Raw genomic sequence first — 22,153 nt, 5'->3', positions numbered from 1 at the left:
ATTCCATGTAGTCTAAAAACCCTGGAAAAGGACTCTTGACACAAAAGTGTGCATTGGCTTCTATTGCACAGAGATTTTGTGAAAATAACTGGATGGTGTTTAAAGATTCTGGTAATTTGTTACCTGGTACTGTCACCTTGCAGGTCTCTTTTAGACAACCGTATTGTTGAGTTTTGGTGGGGACAGCGTTCCTGTCCCAGCAGATATTCCAATCCTCTGACCTGAAGTGTATGAGTAGATTTATCAATCGAGACCAGGCACCTTTCAACCAGTTGTGCTCTGCATTCTGAGCAGTTGTGGTTTCCGTCTGCTGCAAAAAGATGCCCATTTGATGAGTGGTGAGAACGACACTTACCTGTGGATATCAGGATTAACATTTGATTGTAGTTATAAATTATACTGCTATAAAATGTCATTAAGATATTTAATCAATCATAACATATTTTTTTCTGGAAAGATAATGCCAGACACAATGGTCAACTTTGGATGATTACTGAGACCCTAAGGGGCTATATTCAACCTGCATTTCACCAAGTAACTATTATGTTGCAAGGAAAGAAATGCCATTGGTTATGATTATTCAAAAGTATAAATTTATGTCTCACTGAGGTATATTTCTAGAGCTCACCATTAAAAATTGTTGGGCTTAAAATAGATTGAGAGCACTTTATTAATGTAGGAAATATTTACTTGTGTATGTCATACAGTAACATAAATACCAGATGGCATAGATTTAAATATCAACAGTACACAAAATATGCTGAGGAAATTGTGGAATATATGTCATAATTTGGCATGTCTTCCTAAAATAGACGCAAAGGACAATGTGGATAATGAAATTCACTATTATTTCTGTGCATGGCATTTAATATTTATATTGATGAAAAACCATTATAGCTAAAACACAAGGAAAATGCGAGTGATTGAGCAACTGTCAGGATAAATCCTGCTTTTAACCCTGTAAGAAGTAGGAATTGAAGACGGTAAGAAAAAGATGATGACCATATTAGAAATGGAGAAAAAAGAAGTAAGTAGTTAATCATAAAGTAGTCTATGTGCTTTCCCATAAAGTTCCCTTCTCTAAGTGAAATTCGTCAGTGTATTGCGGTAAGAGAAGAAAGCATTCAGTACGACCTTTTATTTCACCCATCAGAGTAGAAAATAAAGAACATGGATTGGAGTTGGTAAAGTGTGGTGAAAGCTTTTGTATTTCTCTTAGGGAACAAGGTGCCTGAGGGACAGTCCAACACCACACATTAAAGCATGCACCATTACGTTTTAAATGCTTTATTTAAGGTTAAGTAGTTTGTGCAATAGCAAATCATGCACTTAAAACAATGAAGACTGGAGCTAAAAGACAGCTTCCTGGTGAAGAGCTCCTAGTGTAAGGATCCAAGTACCTTTCCCAACATATGCCAGGATGGTCACAACTGCACAAGCAACCCTGGCTCACAGATGTACACCCAGTCCTAGATCACTACTGTATAACCAATCCTGGATCACAATTGTACAACCAAATCCTAGATCCAAATGTACAACCGAGGTCCAATAAATCCAATACCCCTTATGAGTTCCACAGGCCACAGGCACCTGCATTCACATGTGGGCACAAGCATGGGCACATGCATGCACACCCGCGTGCACGCACACACACACGCGCAAATAAAAATAAATGTAAATATTTTTAAAATTAAACAAATAATATACATGAGAGGTTTTTACCTGTTTGTTTGAAAGGGTCCCTTGCAGGCCTGAAACTCTCTATGTAGACCAAGTTGGCCTCAGACTCACAGGGATCCGCCTGCTTCTGTTTCTCAAGCCTGGGTTTAAAGGCTTGTGTGACCATTTCTAGCCCAAATCGATGTTCTTAAGTCAAATAGTTAAATATTTCTGGGAATACACTTGTGTTTTTTTTTATTTAAAATAACATTATAGTAGAGAATTATATCAAACGGTATTAATCATGGGATACTAAAAGTAGTTAACAGAAGGAGTCTACACTGTGTATGGATATATTCTTGTAAACACAATAGATATATGTGTACCATAAAATTCCCACTATATATCTAGTACATATGAGTACAAGATAATAAAATTCAGTAATCATTTTAGGTTTGTTTTGTTTTGATTTTTTGCCTTTTCTACATGGAATATGTATGGTTCTAGTGAAACATTAAAAGCTGGAGATAAGACTTTGCAAAGGGATAAATTATATCTAAGAAAATAAGACTACCCACATTGTATTTTACAGTAGAATAATTTATGATCTCAGAAAACAGTTAATCAGTATTAAGGAATCTCATTGCTCCATTACGCCTTGAGTGTAGATAATATGAATCCACCCCAGTGGAATCCACCACTTACAGCCCATTGAATGCTCAGCTGATGACTGCGTGACCGACTTCCTTAGGTAAATCCTCAATTTTCCAGTATCATTGAGCTAGTTAGTGTTTTGCTGTTGTTGTTTTGTTCATTGTTGTTTTTGCCAACTCCGTGAAGTAGAGTCTTCTGGGGGGAAGAAAACTTAGTTGCCCAATTGTTTGTCAGGTAGGTAAGTCTAGCAGAATTTCGTTGATTAATGATGGTGTGGGCAGGTCCTGTGTGCTGTCTGCTGAGTTCCATGCTATCTTTGGACAGGATGTCCTGAGTAGAATAAGACAGCAAGTTGAGCAAACCCTGGCGAGCAAGCCAATGTGTTCTCTCCTTCCCTGGTCTCTGCTTCGATTCCTGAGGCCAGCATCCTGTCTTAAGTTCCTGTCCTGACTGCTCGGCCATCAACTGTGATAGGGACATGAAAGCCAAATAAATTTTCCTCCCTACCTTTCTTTGGGTTCTGGTGTTTATCACAATTGCAAAGAAGTCAAACTACAACTGCCCTCTGATATAACAGTGTCACTTCCTGTTACATGTAACTACCCCCCTAGTTCATTTTAAGGCTTTCTAAGATGGAAAAATAATTTAAAAGATGTTACTCTTGGCACATTGCACAGCAAATGTGGACACATGATGATCAGGTGAAACCTAGTACAAAATCGTCCTGTTTATCCTGTGCATGAGTTATCTGTTGACGCTGTAACAAAAATGTCATTCCCTCAGACTAAACAAATTTATTTTGCTATATTTCTGATGTCAGCATTTTAAGGGTTTAAGTGGCTAAGACTGTAGTGACACTGTGGTTTTGTCTCATGGTTTCCTGAGACTGCTGATGAGAGTCTCTCTCTCATCAGTTTCAGTTAAACAGCTGTCTCTCAGACCTCCTCCCACAGCAGCAGGCTTCCCTTCATTCCTTTTGCCTTGTTGTAACATCCTGTCTCAAGGTGAGCCCACCTAGATAATCCAGGATCAGGTCCTCTTCTTGAAATGATTATTCTCATGACATTTGTGAATTCTCTTTTGACATTCATGACATTCACAAGCTTTTTATTAATCATCACATGAACAAATTTGGAAGCTTCTTTTTATTTAATATATTTTTAAAAATTGAATTTGAAATCATTTTCCCTTTTATCTTTCTTTCCTTCAACCCCTCTCACCCCATCCCCAACTTTTCTCAAATTGATGGCCTCTTTTTATTTTATTATCATTGGTGAGACAGGGTTGTAGCTTGATAGAATGTTGCTAGTTATGTCACTACATGAGAATTATTTCTCTTTTGATTTTTTTTATGTAGCTGAGGAGTTGTTTGCTGAAGCATGATAGTGGAAATGACTTGAAGACTGCGTGTATCAATGCCAACTAACTGTGGTATATATAAACACATGCCTACTTTTAGAAATTATGAGAATGTATTCCTTTTCTTTATAAAGAAAATATCATTTAAATTAAGTATTTTTTTCTTTTCTTTTATTGGTTATATTCTTTACTTACATTTCAAATGTTATCCCCTTTCCTGGTTTCCCCTCTGGAAACCAATTCTTCCACCTCCCCCCCCCCCCTGCTTCTATGAGGGTGCTCCCTTACCTACCTACCCATTCCCTCCCACCTCCCCACCCTGGCATTCCTCTACACTGGGACATCAAGCCTTCACAGGATTAAGGGTCTTTCCTTCCATTGATGCCTGACAAGGTCATCCTCTGCTACATATACAGCTAGAGCCATAGGTCCTTCCATGTGTACTCTTTGTTTGGTGGTTTAGTCCCTTGGAGCTCTGGGGTGTTCTTCCTATGTGAGTGCAAACCCCTTCAGCTCCTTCAGTCCTCTCTCTAACTCCTCCACTGGGGACCCTGTTCTCAGTCCAATGGTTGGCTGCAAGCATCTGCCTCTTACTAACCAACAGTGAAGCATCATCATAAGGTTATAATTTTGGCAAGTGGGCACATGTTTCTAATATCAAAATTAATGTTAGACAACTACAAGAAAATAAATCGCTTGTCAGTCATTTACAAAGGGTTTGTTGTTGAAACAAATGCTGTAATAGGATGATGAATATTTAATACTGTGTCCTAATATGAGCTAGTTAAATCGACTACTTTATTATAAGGAATGACTGGACTAGCCCTCAGTGCCCTCTCCAGGAAATGGGAGAAATAATGACGAATATGTAACAGGCTTAAATATATTTCCTGTAAATGCAGGGAGGCAAGGAAAATGATATAAAATTGTGTAATCTGTTTTCAATCCTCTTTCCCTCCATCCTTCTTTATATCTTCCATTCTACTTTGTCGTCCCTTCTTTTCAAGTCTTGCTGCATTTCAATTGTACCACAAAGATAACAAGAACCAAAACAGTTTACTATTTTATAATTATCTTTAATGTTCTCTTATGACTGACTTAGTCATTTAACTTGAGTCACCAGGAACTTTCTATATGAAATCCATAGGTATATAGAATACTATTTATTACATAATAATGCGTTCCTTCAGTTTTTTAGGACAAAACAATTGCTTTAATTGAAATCACTTAGCCTCAATGTATAGTCTTTAAAGATGTCCCTTAGCACATTGTAGAGTAATGAAGACTAGTGAGATGTGGGGCTGCAAGAGGGCGAATGGGACTCAGAGCAACGAAGCCACGTGGGAGGGATCTTAAGCTCTTGGGAAATCATACGTATTAATTGCTGTGGCTTTTATTTTAAAGCCGTTGAAGTGTATAGCTGTCAATAAAGATCTGTGTCATTCCTTTCCGTATGGCGATGGGAAGATTTTTATCTTGAACTGTCAGCATTTGAAGCGGTCCAGTCACAAGCTCCAGGCAATGTGTCCTGTTAAACTTGGCTGAAGTCTCTGTTTACTGCAGGTTCTTCTGCGGGGACTTGAAATGTTCAGCTCCGAAGCCAAATATTGTACCTTTGTAAGAACAATGTGTCTAAACTAACCAGTGACTGCAGGCACGCATACATCGTCACAAAATAAACTCTGTACCAAATGTGCAGGGCCTAATAATAACTCCAGTGCAAAGCAATCCAACATCCTCCTCATTATAATTGTGATGTCTAATTGCACACAATGAATAAATCATCATGCAGCTGAGTCAGAGCAGACATAATGATGGTAGAAAAGCATACAATAGTTCCTTGGAGTGAAAACTCGAGTAGGTGTCTCGTGATGTTTTTCACATCGTAAGAGAGGAAAGAAATTACCTCTACCTATGGAATTAAATGTGTACATGAAATTATGTCTTGCATTCCTGAATACAAAACTCAAGGATGGGATGCTATAATTTAATCACAGCTTTGCAGAGGAATCTAATAATTCTGTGAGACTGAATTATATTTTGCAAGCAGAGTTCTGTATATCACATAGATTGAGAAATACATTTTTTTCCTAAGACTAAATGCTTTTGTGAAAAATCATGTCAGAACAGAGAATTTCGGAATCATTGATTTTTTTTTCAAAGCAAATGGAAGGAAGATAAAATACATGAAGAGAAGATGTGTAAATCGATATCTGTGGTCAGTTTGGGGAACATTTTTCAGGAAGGTGACATTTATTCTAACTTTGAAATCTAAGGGCCAATTTTAGTTTACAAAATGATAGCAGGGAAAATTCTATTTGAGAGGGATATTGTGGCAGCAGTGTTGATGGATAGATGTGTACATAATTTAAGAAGACTTTGGTGTGCATGTATGTGTCATCCATGTGTGAGGGTATACATCCCGGAATTTGCCTGGAGGACAGAACAGTGGGTCAGAGTCACAGGAGTGGGAGTTAAAGGTATTTAAGGGACGTGCAGCTTGTTGCATAGATTCTGGGATCTTAACTCTGGTCTTCATTATCACTTAGTAGTGAGCAATTAATTTCACTTAATTGCTAAGTCATTCCTCCAGACCCATGTTTTATAATTTTTATCATTCTGACTCAATAATTATGATACCATCATGACAAATGCCTAGTATTATTATACAACCTACTTTAAATCTGTTTTTTATGTCTAAAATACGTATTTTACTATGACTTATAATTGCTGGGTTTGATGACCTAGTGTTATTCCCCATCATTTATACTGAGAAAAGAGTGAAACTCATTAGAAACTAAAAACCATTGTCATACTTTTTTCATTAATCATTCAATTCATTAACATATGATATTCCCCTTTCCAGTTAACCCTCCACAAATTTCCCATCCCATATCTGCCCTCTCTCCCCTCCCCTTTGCCTCTGTGAGGGTGCCCCCTCCACACTGCTCCAGCATCTCTCTATGCTGGAGCATCAAAGATCCACAGAACTAAGGACCTCCCCTCCATTGCTGCCAGACAAGGTCATCCTCTCCTACATATGTATATGGGGCCATGGTTCCCTCCCTGGCATCTCATATGCATTGACTGATGAGGAATTTGTACTCTGTGAAGTCTGCAAGTGAAGATACACTAAGCAAGCAAAAACTAGTTCCTGTTGTGCCTAAGGGGATGGCTCAGTGGGTAAGAGTGCTTATGACCAAGTCCCCGGCACTCAATGTAGCAAAACCAGGTATGGATATGAACATCTGTAATCCCAACATTGACAAGTAAATCCTGAGGATTAGGCTGCCCAAATAGCTTGGACAAAATCATGAGCTTCATGCTTATTGTGAGACCCTATTCTAAAAATTAAATGGCGTGAAACAAAAGCCACCTAACCTCTCGTCTGGCCTCTTCACTTGCAAGCATGGATGCAGGGACAAGGGTGCACTCAAGCAAGCATGGGTTCACACACACATTCCAACACAGCACACCACTATCACAAGCAAAAGTAGTACCTGTAGCCTTAGGTTCTGACATAAAGGAGGGGTTAAAACAGTGGATTGACAAAGGTAGTCTGAGGAGGCAAGCTTAAGCTTTATGTAAGCACACCAAGGCTCATGCAGTGCGGAAGGATGGAGACTTGTCACTGGGAGTGTGCTGAGGTATCCACATTCTTGAGGAACTTGTTAAGAGAGGCTACCTGACTTCCTCTTTTGGCTTCTGCCTTTGCAGGTTTTGAAGTCAAGGACAAGACCTTACTGGAGCACTCCTGCACATGCACACAAACAAACACACCACACAAGCACTAGTTAGGGCACTTGCAAAAGTTCATGGATACAATGGTGACTCAGAATACTCCAGAGGGTTTAGACTGAATGGCCAAGGGACAAAAGCATTTGTCACAAGGGCCAGGAAGGTATAGGTGGGTATTGTTTTTAAGTTAGTTTGAAATGGGTTGTTGCCCTAGCTTTTTTCTCGGCGTGATCATTAATGGTGTAATAGAAAAGCTGCCAAATTTTGATGTCAATTATATCTTGAGCTTTTTCTGAACTTTAGAAAAATCATTTCTAAGAGTTTTTGTTGGAGTGGTTAGGATGTATGAAGTGTAGGGTCAAACCATATGCAAATGGAATGAGTGTTTCCTTTTTCTCTTAACATCTTCTTGTCTTTCCCCCCTTCTCCCTTGCCTTACTGTTACAGCTAAGACTTCAAGTACGGTAATGGAAAGGACGTAAGTGGAGAGAGTATCTTTTGTGTTCCTTGGTTAGAAGTCTGTGCTCAGTTCTTTAGGGTTTTCATAGTCAGCCTTCTCCTAGTTCCTTCGGGGCTTTTATCATGATGGGATGCTGAATTCAAAGACCTTTTCTACATCAATTAAGATGATCATGTAATATATTTCTTTTAGTCTCCTTTGGGGTCATATCACATTTATTGAGTTGCAGATATAAATTCATTCTTGCATCCTGGAATGAAGTCACCTTGCTCACGGTGTTTGACATTTGGTGGGTTTTTGAATTCTCTTTGCAAACACTTCTATAATTTTTCATCCCGCTCACCACGAAATATCTCTCTCTCTCTCTCTCTCTCTCTCTCTCTCTCTCTCTCTCTCTCTCTCTCTCTCTCTCTCTCCTTATCTGGTTTAGGTATTGGGTGATACTGGCTTTCCAACAATGAGTTTAGTAGCATTCTTTCCACTTCTATTTCATGGACTCTCCTGAATAATTTAGTTTTAGCTTTTTTTCTTTTTTCCTTTAAAAGGGTAGGTTGACTTTAGTTACCAACCCTCACATTCGTTGCTTAGCTCTCTCAGTTGCTTGTTGCTGATCTATCAAGTTGGTTTAATGATCTATTAAGTTGGTTTAATATCCTGGTTTAATGTTGGTAAGTCATATATACTAGAAAGTTATCCGTTCGTTCCTTTTATATTTTCAATTTCATTGAAACCTAATTTTATAAAACATGTTCTAATCATCCTCTGATTCTTGAAGGGGACTATCAGAAACATGGATAGGGGACAGGAGGAGATTAAAAGATGGGTACAGTAGCCCTGCGGTATGACATTTCAGTGGATGTGTCAGGGTACAGTAGCAGTATGGTATGTCATTATGAACTTAATCACTTTGTGCTTCAAGTAAGTACCAATCAATTAGCCAGTGATAAAATGAAAGAAAAAAGAGAGAGGATGAAGGGGGAGATAGTGTTGTTTAGGAACAGGGTGAAAGTCCATTTCCGTGACTCTATTAAGCCATATTCAATTAGGATGCTAATTAGCATTCCAAGTAGTGAAGCTATGTGGGAATTAAAATGCTCAGGTCAAGACTACTTCTCAATTTCCAGAGCCCAGGGTGAATCCTGAGTCAATGGTTTTAGCTCAAACTTAGTGCAAATTAATGGAGTCCTTGTAAACAATAAGTTTACGTAAAAGGGCATGGAGGGAAAAGGCCTCAGAATGTAACTATAGATAGATGCCTCTAGAAACTGCTGTAGGGTCCTGAAGCACATAGGGAATGCTGGTAACAAAGCACATCATGATGATTACGTACTGAGTGAAATCAACTTAGTTTTCTATCACACAGGCCTTTTTACTGTGTATTTGCCTATCAAACATAGACACAAATATATATCAAATATAGATTCATGGCACATATACTTATTTATAACTGTGAGGAATTTTTCTTAACTTCTCCTTCAAAACAACAATCAAAGAGACTCCAAACTTAAAGATCAGGAAGTTTAAATCATCCATTGTAATCAAGGCTCATAACCATTTAACTCACATAAGGAGTAGTTTCAAATGCTCTCAGGACAATTTCCTCCTCTTCCTCCTCCTCCTTATCAAAGGTCTGAAGGAGGTCCCAGTGATTTAGAGGTGGAGCACATGACAAAGTGGAACTGAACTAAATCAGAAGAGTGTGTGGTGGGTGTGAGTGTGTGATGTGTATATCACCATGCTGTGTGAGCTCTGGCATAAGCAGAGGTTAAATCATTAAAAAAAATTGGAATGATATTAAAATGGAAGGGGAGAAGGGGAGAGACCACTGCTGAAGTCCACAGTCAGACTGTAAGATCAGCCTTAAAACCATGTTTGCAAACACGGCCTCCTTTCCCTCAGTTTCCCACTGTCATATGATAATTGAGTGACTGACTTTATCTACCCCTGGTAGATTCATTTCCCCGGAAATGCAGGGAGTTGAAATAGCATCTCAGAAAGAAATGTATCCGTTCACATTTAATTTAATATTTACAGAATTTTCTTCCATTTGAAGAAGGGAAAGACTTTAGGAGTATGATTGAACAGTTACTGAACTCAATATTAAAACAGTAGCTATTAATCTAAAACCTCTTAATTATGGAACTGAACCTGTGTTCATGAAATTAGGAGACAATCTCTGATTAGATCTTTGATTTTATAAAATATGGATTTTAGAATAACTAATAGTACGTGCTTGGGCTGGTCATCTCTTTCACTTCTTCTTTGCTTTTTCTTTAATTGTATATTTTTTATTTACATTTCAAATGTTATCCCGTTTCTCCCACCCAACTACCCACCCCTTCCTGCTTCCTTACTCTGACATTCCCCTACACTGGGGGGTTCAGCCTTGGCAGGACCAAGGGCTTCTCCTCCCTTTGGTACCCAACAAGGCCATCCTCTGCTACATATGCAGCTGGAGCCATGGGTCTGGCCATGTGTACGCTTTGGATGGTGGTTTAGTCCCTGAGAGCCCTGGTTAATAGGAATTGTTATTATGGGGTTGCAAACCCCTTCAGCTCCTTCAATTCTTTCTCTAACTCACTTTCTCTTTTCTAACACTGAGTCACACTACTCTTGAGGACCCTGTTCATTTACTGCTTTGAAGAGTCAACAGTCTGCAAGTGTGGGATGCACAGCAATTTTTTTTCCAGGTTTTTAAAAAAATTTTTTATTTACATTTCAAATGTTAATCCCCTTTCCTGGTTTCCCATTCATAACCACCCTACCCCATCTTCCCTCCCACTTCTTCTATGAGGGTGTTCCCCCACCCATCCACCCACCCCTCTCTGCCTCCCAGTCCTCACATTCCCCTACAGTACCTGAGGGCCCAGCTATACCACTGTGGGCATTTACCCAAAGAACACAACATTTAACAGCTCTGAGGAAGCGTCAGTGAAATGTGGAAGACGCCCGCCACCTTGTGGATGGAGTGCACGCACAACCAAATTCACACAGCATAGCAGCAAAGCAATTAGGTTCATTGGCTATTCTTCACTGTATAGAAGCATAGATATCCTGTAAAAACTGCCATTTAGAACTTACAAAAGCTGAAATGGAAAATTGATTTTTTAATCAATAATTTACACTTTCTGATGAAAATTCATGTGTTTCGAACAACACTGAGAGTATATGAGCATGTAAAAACAAGGCAATGTTCTCCAAAGGAGATAAACAGAATACGATTTCAGTAAATTCCAAAAGTTAACCAGCAGAAATAACTCACGTTTTGCCTGAATGTTTGTTATGCATTTTCCAGAGAGTGTTTGTGTAATGACTTTGTTATTTGAGGAATGGCAACCACAATAATATGTTCCCACACTAATCTGTATTTACCTAGGAACTAAAAAAGTGCTTGCTGTAATGAGGTCATAACACTGAGGACATAACTAATAAATTTTAAACATTGTTTTCCCTTTTAAATAACAAATGGGATTGTTCGAAGTAAATAAAAGTAAGCAGCTCTCAGCAATGGAATTTCCCTGAATAAGCAGCTCCTATTTGTTCCCTGGTTGACATCTAAGCCCTATGGCTCCCCGTGCTCTTCTTCCATTTCTCAAGTGAAAACGCGGTGGGGAATTTTGTGTTTCTTCATAATTCAGTTTGAGGTATTTGGATGAGTATTCAGTGAATAAAAGATAAACTGCATTGAAGGTACGTATAAATGACTCACAGTCTAGATACACTATCTGTCTTTTTCTAAAATATTCAAATGCTTTTATCACGATTAAAAGGCAGCATTGTTACTTTTATCAACCAGCAATACTTCTGGATCTCAATATTTTATTTTTATAGAGTGGGTTTAAAAAACATGTAAAATCAACTAGGTTAGTCAGCATTGTTTTTAAATGATGGAACTTCAATATCTGTGGCTACTGTTTAATAACAAAAATGCGTGCTATTTTGATGGCCTTGTTAAAAGGTAAAAAGCAGAATATCAGAAGTGCATATGCCTGCTTAAGCTACGGTCTTTTTAAAGCTATATTCTTATTATTCATACATACATTCTAAAAGCTTACATTTGTCTTGGTGTTTAAATGTATATGCTCTAGTTTTGCTTTTGATATAATTGAAGCATAATATCTTAAATTGTGGCAATATATTATAGATAAAAATAACTACAAATCTTGTTGGTAGTATAGTCTAATATGCCTTTTCACTAGCACAAGGCAGTGATAGCTCAAAAAGAAAAAAACAAAGAAACAAACAAAAAAAACATTTCTTTTCAAGTTAACAAGTAAAATACCACTTTAGCCACTTTGGACTATTTTATGTATCTAGTCAAGGTTGCAACTTTTTTTTCTTAGTTTTGATTTTTTGATACAGATTGCTTATCATGTAACCAAGTTTCATTTTGACCTCCTGGCTCTAATCTTACTGGTTCCCAATTGCAGTTTTGAAATGTCTGGCCAACATCAGTCCTACAAGGTCTTAGCTTAGTTCTCTAAATACCTCAACACAATAAGACAGCTGATGTGGATTTGTCATTTGCCTGCACGTGACACACATGTCAGTTTCACAGCCGTTGAATGCTTAGAGATGTAACTGTTGATCGTCTGAGGTAACATCCATGACTCTGCTTAGATAGGTGTACTCAAAACGTGGCAATATCAGAACACATCCATTTAAGCACACACAGGTAAGATGTGGACCAGGTTTCAAAATCAGATGTTTTTCCTATCACCTGTGCTTCAATTCTCTCCTGAAACAAGTCCCAGATATCCCTTCATCTTTTTGGTGCTGGGATAGAAACCAGTGCTTTGAATCTAATCGGCAAGTCCTCTCTCACCAAGCTATATTCAGGTCCCAGGAATGCTTATAATATCTGCATTCTTCCTAAACATCCTGTGCATAAAGAAACCCTACATTCACCCCATTTTACAGATGGTAAAAGAGTAACTGACGTATTGGTCAGTTCAATTGTTGAAAGTTTGAAAGAGGTGTGCTGAGAGTTTGAGAATGTGTGTGCCCTACTATCCATAGTCACCCTGCTTGTGCCAAGGAAAGCCATGACTGTCCATAGCTGAAAGCTAGACAGAAAGATAGACAGATAGATAGATGATAGATAGAATAGATAGATAGATGATGATTGATAGATAGATGAATAGATGGATGATAGATAGAGGAGAGATAGAGAGATAGAGAGAGAGAGAGGATGAGATGAGAGAGAGAGAGAGAGAAATACTCACTACTTAGATTATTAGTCAAGGTAAGTGATGGCAATTCTCATTGCTTAAAGGTAAAACATTGGGATAGAATTTATTAACATTTCTGTATTTATTGTGTTCTCTGTAAAACCACATTATAATAACTGATAAAAAGTTGTAAAAATATGTCGATTGATAGTTTTGCAATCAGGAAGCATCGGGAAATCAAGACCACCCTGTTACTCTTTCCCATCTCCATCTCAGCATTCTTAGCGGCTCACTCTCACATCTGTTATAGCCAAGGCAAAATGCTCATCTGATTCATAAATTTAAATTTTTTAAACAAATGCATAACATAGCCATTGTAATATCCACGAGGCATTATGTAAGGCCAAGATATAACCAAGTATCTTAATGGCATTCTTTACTTGGTTATTAACTATAAACAAGAACACTTTAACACTTTATCAATAGCATTTTACACATGCACACACACATTTTGAAGTCACTCTAATCTGTGTACAGAAATTGCCTTTATATTTTGTGTTGAAATTGCGTAATGGACCATCGCCACTCTGCAAAGTCATTACAGTTAGCTACAGAAGCTCAAATATAATTCCATTATATTTAAAAAAGCAAATTATATTAAAAAAGCAAATTTTTGCAGCAATATAACATATCATAATTTTTTACATTATGACAGATTTACACACCCCTTAATAACTCACTAATTTATGAAGCTTTAAGCATAATAGTTTGAAAATGACTGCCACAGGATCGCTGCTTTTTATAGCTCTTTCAGATGATAGTCCATGTATTTTAAACATTATATAAGGTACCCAGAGAAGACCCCCATCTATGGGAAGTAAACACTGTTTACTGGGAAGGCCAGAGCAGGGTGCAGATAGAGCCACTTGCTCTGAATTGCCTATGTTGTCCGTTGTTACTCAGTCTCTCTCTCTCTCTCTCTCTCTCTCTCTCTCTCTCTCTCTCTCTCTCTCCCTCTCTCTCTCTCCTCCCCTTCTCTCTCTGTGTGTGTGTGTGTGTGTGTGTGTGTGTGTGTGCATGTACTTGTGCAGGAATGGGCAGAATATGCATTTTCATATTTTTTGAGGTTGTTGAAGATTAAATTACTTTTGTTTCTGGATTTCTATAGCTTTTAGTTTGCATAATCAAAAGTGTTGTGGGGTTTTGTTTAATATATATTTTCTCTTAGTAGTATTTGTCAGACACATACTTTTTAAGACATAACCACTTTGATTGGTACTTTTGTACAATAAATCTACATATGTAAAATTTCAGGGCGGTGCATGGCATATGCCCAGGAAAATTACATAAACTTTGCTGAATTGTGTATTCTGATGAGAGTAGAGACATCGTGTTCTTCCAATAATCTGAGCCTCCAGTGAAGAGCCAGTCACCAAGGTTAATGATCATTGTGGCAACTTTCTGGTGAAATAAGTAACTTGTCTCATTGAATGCACCTCCCAATTGAGTTGCACTGAGAGCATTGATTCTGACTTTCTTTGCCATGTTCTTTCTCCCCCACCCCTGTTTTTTTTTTTAGCTCCCTGTGAAGGCAACACATTCTTCTGCCACAGTAACATGTGTATTAACAACACACTAGTCTGCAATGGGCTCCAGAACTGTGTATATCCCTGGGATGAAAATCACTGTAAAGGTAATGAATTCAGAGCTATCGAGTGGGAAGGAACTATAGCTGTATCAATCTTAAAAATGTAACAGAGGACGTGGTTTTGTCTGTCTTCTTTTATTTTAATATCAGTTTGCAAATAATCTCAATGTCTGGAGAATTCCTCATTTATAAAGTGGACTCACATTCTAGATACTAAAGATACCTCATGAGAATTTGCAGAGCCAAGTGAAGAAAAGAGTGGTAGCCATGGAAAGACTCACTTCCTATGACTCCATTTTACCTTCTTCCATTTTCTCAAGTTCATTTCATTCATTCAAAATTGTCCATTCATGTTTTGCTCATGCTCTAGAGATAAAATATTTAGGAAGATCATTTCTGTTTTCAGTTGAAGCCACTATTATTTTGTTAACAAAACCTTTTTCCTCTCCTATGAAATAGTTCTCAGTGTCCTTGCCCTGTGCACCAGCCAACAACCAATATATTGGTTATTTAAATATGGCTTGATGACTGGGTTATGCTCTATTTTAGTCAACATAAAGACATCTATTATTAAGGCTGAATGTTAAACCCTGTTCAAAAGAAGAGAAACAAGAAGCCATTTTAGTATGGTCTATCAAAATACTTACTTCCTGCAAACAGAAGCAGAGAAATCCTGTCCAGTACCCACTGAACCACTGAGTCAGTTTAAAAAAAAGTTTGACTAATGGAAACTATTTTGATAATGGGTGTTAGTCACGATTTCTGTGAAAGAACTACTTGGGAATAGATAAGAAATTAAATGCTTTCTGACTTAGCCTCACACCTTAGTGGAAGCGAGCAAACATCAACATCATTTTGTTGGATGTGAGAGTATGCAACAGAAAGAAAAGATCGATTAAAGGAACATGATGAAAAATTCATTATAATAGCACACCGCCTTTACTCCAGAGAGTTAAACCATCTTTGAAATCTTAATTAATGTTCTGGTGATAGCAGAACTTACTTTTATGATAGCTAGTAATTTACTGGGATTGGTTTTATGGCTTAGCATATAGTAAACCACAAAAGAAGGTTATGAGTGCTTCTGATAATGGGCAGAGCATTTTATATTTATATATCTGGTAGGTTCATATAGCATTGTATACGTCTTCTAATTCCATTGGCTCACCTTTGCCTTCTGCAGGACTCAAAGATAATAATTCCTCATCATAGTGCCTGGCTTCCTTTTCTTTCTACATTTATAAACCTTCTATGTCATGTGGTTTTAAACCCATGAGTTTTGAATTGTTAAATTTTCCTCCGGATTATCTTCTTTATCATCATGAGATGATATAAAAGTTTAGTAACTTACTTTTGTCCTAAAGTGTATTTATTTGCGTCTAACTTTCTTTGACAAACATTTCACTCCTTTTAAAATTCATTATACTTTTTATATAAGGAAATGTTTGCTATAGTCAATGAATAATTGAATACTAATTTACATTCATCCTGATAGTTTCTTTATTCCCTTAGGTTATTTAATGTATCCATGTATAATAATATTCATATACCTCGTCAGTTTTTGTTTTCTATATGTTTCATATATCTTTTCACCATTTGCTCCTATTATAAGGTCTTCAACACTATGTAGATATGTTGTACTGTAATATGTTTTCCTTAGTGTTTTTCAATATTTTCTTGATTTACTCTTACTGTGTTGGGTAAGGGTTCATCCTACACAACTTAGCTTTTATTTATATGTTAGGCTGAAAATTCTAGTGAAGTGTAGAGCCTTTTCTGTACATAACACTAATAATCTATATATTCTTTACTCATTATTTTCTACATTATTCTATGTATCTTACAACCTCAGCAACATATGATAATAATTGGTATTTTATTTCATTCTCCTTTCAGGGTGGTAACAGAATAAGGAAGTCTATGTTAGTGTAATTTGCCATAAACATGCTGCGGTGATTGTTTCTGCATCGATCATATTTAGGGACTTATTTCTTATCACTGTGTTCTGCTTTTATTATAAACAGTGGTTCATGTCCCAGAACTCAGTTCTACTACTGGTACCATTAAACCACAGTCTATGGCACTCAATGATAAAGATCTCACAGTATATTTTATGAAGCAGACTGCTGGACAGGAGGAAGACAAATATGTCTGTTTCTCTACCTCTTCTCTCTTGATCATTTGGATTTGCCATGGCCACGGTTTTCTTATGTGTAACTTCAAGACCTTTTTAAGGCAGATCCAACAATTATTGATCATTTTTGTTCTATTAAATCTGACAATGATTTTGTTGCCAATTTTAGAGCATATTTACTAGATAGTGAATTTCAGTATATAGCTATTTCTGTGGGTTTTTAGTATGATCTTGCATCTAGTAACTTAGTATGATTTCGCGTGCAGTAACTTGAATCTGGGAGCATGTGTTGTTCTGACCGCGAATGCTTATCAACCATGTGATAAACTGTGGGGATTCTTTCTCTCCATGTATCATTTCCCCCCGGTTGATATTTTTTAAAAAAAGATTTCTTTTCCTCTATAATTTAAACCCTCTAAGTCTGGGTAGGTCTTCTATATTTATTCTGCTTGGGTTTTTCGAACACGAATTAATATTTTCATCATTAACATGGGAAGTTTTGAGATTCTGATTAAAAATATTCATTCCAATTTCTCTAACTGCCCACAAGCCGTGAATGTTCATGCTTCCTGGAAAACTCTGACGCATTTTACTTTACTTTGCTGTGTTTTATTAAATGGATTAATTCCTTTACTACTTCTGTGAGAAGGGCTATTTATAATTTATTTTCTCAACCTTCTGTCCATGCAGATTCTATCTCCTAAGCGCATTCTCTCTTCCATGCCTCTATGTTATTTTATCATGTGTATTCATTTGCTCTTCACTAATAGGAAAATTTCCATAATGTTATTACACCTGAATTTTAGTATTCAATTTTATAATAACTTATTTGGAAAAATATGGACAAATTCTCTTGCTACCATTTCAAAATGTATGCCGTGATTTTGTCTTGAATTATTCTTGGTATCATAATGCTGTGTGTTCTATAACTTCAGTTTTACCCGTTGAGCAAAAGTAGAGAGAAAAACAGGTCCATCTATTTCTTACTGGTTCAGTATTTTAGAGGTCCTTTTATAACTTGGAAAAGAAGTCAAACATAGTTCAGGAAATTACCAGGACATTCATAAACATTGTGTTCTAAGTCTTATGTAAATTTTTACATGAATATGTTATATGAACATACATATATAAATAAGCACACACGTTCATATTCAAAGAAGGGCTGTGAGCAATGGGATAGTTACTTTTTAAGGGTGGAAATTATGAAAATAGAATCTTAATTTTGAAGAATTGCCGCGTAATAATTTAAGGCTGTGAAAAGTGTATGCTCAGCCTATGTTGCTTTAAAGTTTTTAATTTGCATTTTTGAAGGTGATATTAACACATGGTGGGTTGTTTCTCCTCTTGTCTGTCTGTTGTTTTCATCTCTCCTACCTACAGAAAAGAGGAAAACCAGCCTGCTGGATCAGCTGACCAACACCAGTGGGACGGTCATTGGCGTGACTTCCTGCATTGTGATCATCCTTATTATCGTTTCTGTCATTGTACAGATCAAACAGCCTCGTAAAAAATACGTCCAAAGGAAGTCAGACTTTGACCAGACCGTTTTCCAGGAGGTGTTTGAGCCTCCTCACTATGAGTTGTGCACGCTCAGAGGAACCGGAGAAACAGCTGACTTTGCAGATGTGGCAGAAGACTTTGAAAATTACCATAAACTGCGAAGATCATCTTCCAAATGCATCCATGACCATCACTGTGGATCACAACTGTCCAGCGCGAAAGGCAGTCGCAGTAACCTCAGCACAAGGGACACTTCCATCTTGGCAGAGATACCCACGCAGCCAGTCAAGCCCCTCATCCCACCCGTGAACAGAAGAAACATCCTGGTCATGAAACACAACTACTCACAAGATGCCGCAGATGCCTGTGACATCGACGAGATTGAGGAGGTTCCCACCACGAGCCACAGGCTATCCAGACACGAAAAATCCGTCCAGCGGTCAGTATCCATAGATATTTGATGGCATCTGTCACTGAAGACGGAAATGCTGCCACAGCATTGTGTTCTAGTCTGTCTTCATGCTCACCTTCCCCGTGAATGGTAGTGTAAGCCAGAGAGCGTCATCTCCCACCCCCTTCCTTCTTATCCTAGTGCTAGTCTCTTCTTTTTATATCCCACACACGAGCGTGAAATGTACATGTATGTGTGCAATGACACATGTGCACACAGACCAAAGATTTTTATTTCTGTACATACAAAAACTATTTCTACACAAATGGGCCACCTCATTTATGATAGAGATCTAGACAACTAATCTGCCTTCACAGTCATAGTTGTTGCTCTTATCAATATTTATATATCTCAGGACACAAAACGATTTTCCAAAACTGTTGCTTTACCAAGATTGCCATACAATCTTATTGAACGTTTTAGTTCAAAATATTTTTAATAGATCTATTAACTTTGCTAAGAAAATAAGAGTATATTTTTCCATATAACATGTTTATATTACATATTATATTTTATAACATTGAATGCTAAAATACTGAAAATTTATATTTAAATACAGAAATCAGGAGAAATATTCTTATTCATTTTTTTATTAGACATATATAGAATATCATGTGTTATATGTTAATATTCCTAAAATGAGTAAAAATATTTGGGCAGAAAAATTTGAAATTAATAATGTATTTTTAAAATTCCAAAATACATCTAGTTGAGTTATGCTGTGTTTGCATGCTTACTATACCTTACCTAATCATATAGATATATGTAGATTTTTTTCACAAATTCTAAAATATCTAATTTGAGTTAATATATTTTGCATGCTACTGTAATACTATTGTTCTCATTGCCTTATTAACTTTAGGAATGTTTGTTAAGAAAATGTATGTGTTTATATTTTGTGCAAATATTACTTTGTTGAATGAAATAGCCATAACATTCCAGGTTCTGCCTCATTGGGTCTCTAAGCAAACATGAATCTGAATACAACACAACTAGGGTCTAAAACGAAAATTCAAGGTAAGCAAACGCCCTCGGCTACTTCTCTCCTTGTCATCTTCTATCTTTTTCTGTTTCGTTGTAGTTGTCTGTCCCATAGTACTTCAGGCGGTGTATTTTGTGTTCGTTATTTCTTAAGCTACCTATCCCATGGCATTCCATATTTAGACATATAGTAGATGCAATAGTAACGGAGTGACTATTCTTCGAATAGAGAGCTGATTAATAAATTTTAATATCCTTTCATTATGCTTTGTTTGCCAACAGAATAAGCTAACATCCACATTGTAAGACAAAGACGGTAAAAGCAACGAAGTTTCTCTAAGAACTAGTGCAAGATACCTTGGTCTTCGAAAAAATCAAATATAAGAATATTCACTCTTAATGTAACTAAAGTAAATGCATTAGAGTGGCAATTATTGATATAATTTGACTATATTCTATCCGAACGCAACACCAAGTATTTGGTAATATTCATACAATTTATGTGGCTTTTTATTTTTTGCATGAACAATTTACCTTATCTCATTAAAAATAAATGTGGCATGTTGATCAAATTTTATGAAATAAAATTTGAACGTTTCATTCTTTAAAAGCCTCACAACCCTCGGTTTCCCAGGTGTGCCCCTATGTGTCATGAAATATCACACTGGTTTTACATCTTCGCTTGGTAGTCTGTGTTTATTTTACTCTAATTCATCTCCAATTAAATTTGCTTCGCAGCTAATCTCCTCAAAACTCCTCGAGCCCCCAACTGTTCTTGAATTAGGAGACCGCATTCCATGCTCAGTATGACCTTAATAAGCTGGTGTGTTTGTCGCATTTCTTTTCCCATTGGGAGAAAATGTTTTAACTGTGCTTTATTTTCAGAGAAGAACTATTTACACAAACATGGGGACTGTGAAAAGAAAGTTCCGTAGTGAATTGTGAAAAGTGGACATATTTCTAAATTCATTCCACTGCCTTTATTCCAAACGTAAGAGTTACAGACATGCATTATTCCTTCGGCAAGACTCCCTGCTGCCGCGCAATGATGTGTCCATTTCCTAATTCGGTTGCTGATCACCAAGTGCTCCTTAGGTTTTCAATACATTCTGAGATTTATGGAAACTTGAAGAAGAAATTAGTTCCTGATTGAGACTACCCCAGCTTTACGTTTATTGTTGGTTTCGCATTTGTTTATATGGTGTCTGTGTGTCTTTGTTAAATGTTTGTACCTGTGTGATCTTTGGGAAAAGGAAACAAAACTTTGGGTGAACTTTGTGTTATACGTCCATTGTTTTCATTACATAGACTGCCTGAGAAAAGTCCCTGTGTGATTTTTGAGCAAGCTGCAGTGAAAAACGCAAAAGTGGATCATGAAAGCACCACCTAGAGGTTCTATGGACTGTGCACACCTGCTGTTTCATTATAATTAAATTCAGTAAAATGTAATGAGTATATCTACATTGCAATAAGACAAATCTCTCTACCCCTCTCTCTGTCTTTCTCTTTGTCTTTCCCCCTTCTCGTTTCTGTGTGTCCCTGCTTTCCTTTCTGTTTTTACCATGGAAAGATACTGAGTTTCACAAATGGCTTTTTGAAATCAGGTATTTTACCATTCAAACTCTACAACAGAATTTTGTTTGATTAAGCACTTAGCAATATGACTGAACTGACAGTTTGAGAAAATACCCTGCATGTCAGTACTGGATATTTAGGTTGGAAAAAATGCCCTCTTTATTAGACACATTGTAAAAAGCATGCATTCTCAAATACTGCTGTTACTGTTCCATTTCTTTGTGTCATATGCTTGCTACTTGTAACTTTTATATAAATATATATAAAATGTATAATAATTTCCTAATTTGAGTTAAGAGAAATGTTTCTTCTCTTGAGATAAAAAGAAGAGTTACTCAAGTACATGATTTATTTCCCCCAACATTCTCCACTCTCTAGATTACCGGATGCCATATGATATTGAGGCTTACTTCCCTAAATATTTTATTTTTAACTTCTTATGAATATCTTCTTTTATATTAAAAGTCTTTTTAAGTCAATCCTTAAAAAAATCATAGACACTTTTATGATTGAACTAAAATCATTCTGAGTTACTTCCTACCTATTAACACATATACCTGAATGCTTAATGGTTATGATGAGTTTCATACAGAAAAATTAAAGCCCTTATAACATACAGAAGTTCTGTTGAATCACATGCATTCCCATAAACAATAAATGAACACCTATTTACATAAAAATGTACTCTTAAAAATTAAATTTAACATTACAGTTACAGTACATATGCTCACTACCTTCAAAAATAGACAAATTCTCAATAATAAAGCCAGGACTTTCAAATAAAAAAGAAATCTGATCAAAGACAATGTTTGCCAGCAGCTGG

General features: G+C 36.8%; 1 protein-coding gene across 2 annotated transcripts in view; it reads left to right on the top strand.

The window, feature by feature from the left end:
* The window catches only part of Neto1 (neuropilin and tolloid like 1), a 108,607-nt gene extending 88,762 nt beyond the window's left edge, over window positions 1–19,845 (top strand). For both annotated transcript variants that reach the window (XM_032885815.1, XM_032885816.1), the window contains 3 exons: window positions 14,621–14,734; window positions 18,204–18,762; window positions 19,717–19,845. In XM_032885815.1, coding sequence (XP_032741706.1) covers window positions 14,621–14,734; window positions 18,204–18,762; window positions 19,717–19,777 — 734 coding nt within the window. In that variant the 3' untranslated portion in view covers window positions 19,778–19,845. The remainder of the gene's footprint in view (window positions 1–14,620; window positions 14,735–18,203; window positions 18,763–19,716) is intronic.
* The last annotated feature ends 2,308 nt before the right edge of the window (window positions 19,846–22,153 follow it).

The sequence above is a fragment of the Rattus rattus genome, chromosome 15 (genome assembly GCF_011064425.1).
Source record: "Rattus rattus isolate New Zealand chromosome 15, Rrattus_CSIRO_v1, whole genome shotgun sequence".
Lineage (NCBI taxonomy): Eukaryota > Metazoa > Chordata > Mammalia > Rodentia > Muridae > Rattus > Rattus rattus.
This window is presented reverse-complemented; position numbering and strand designations above follow the sequence as displayed.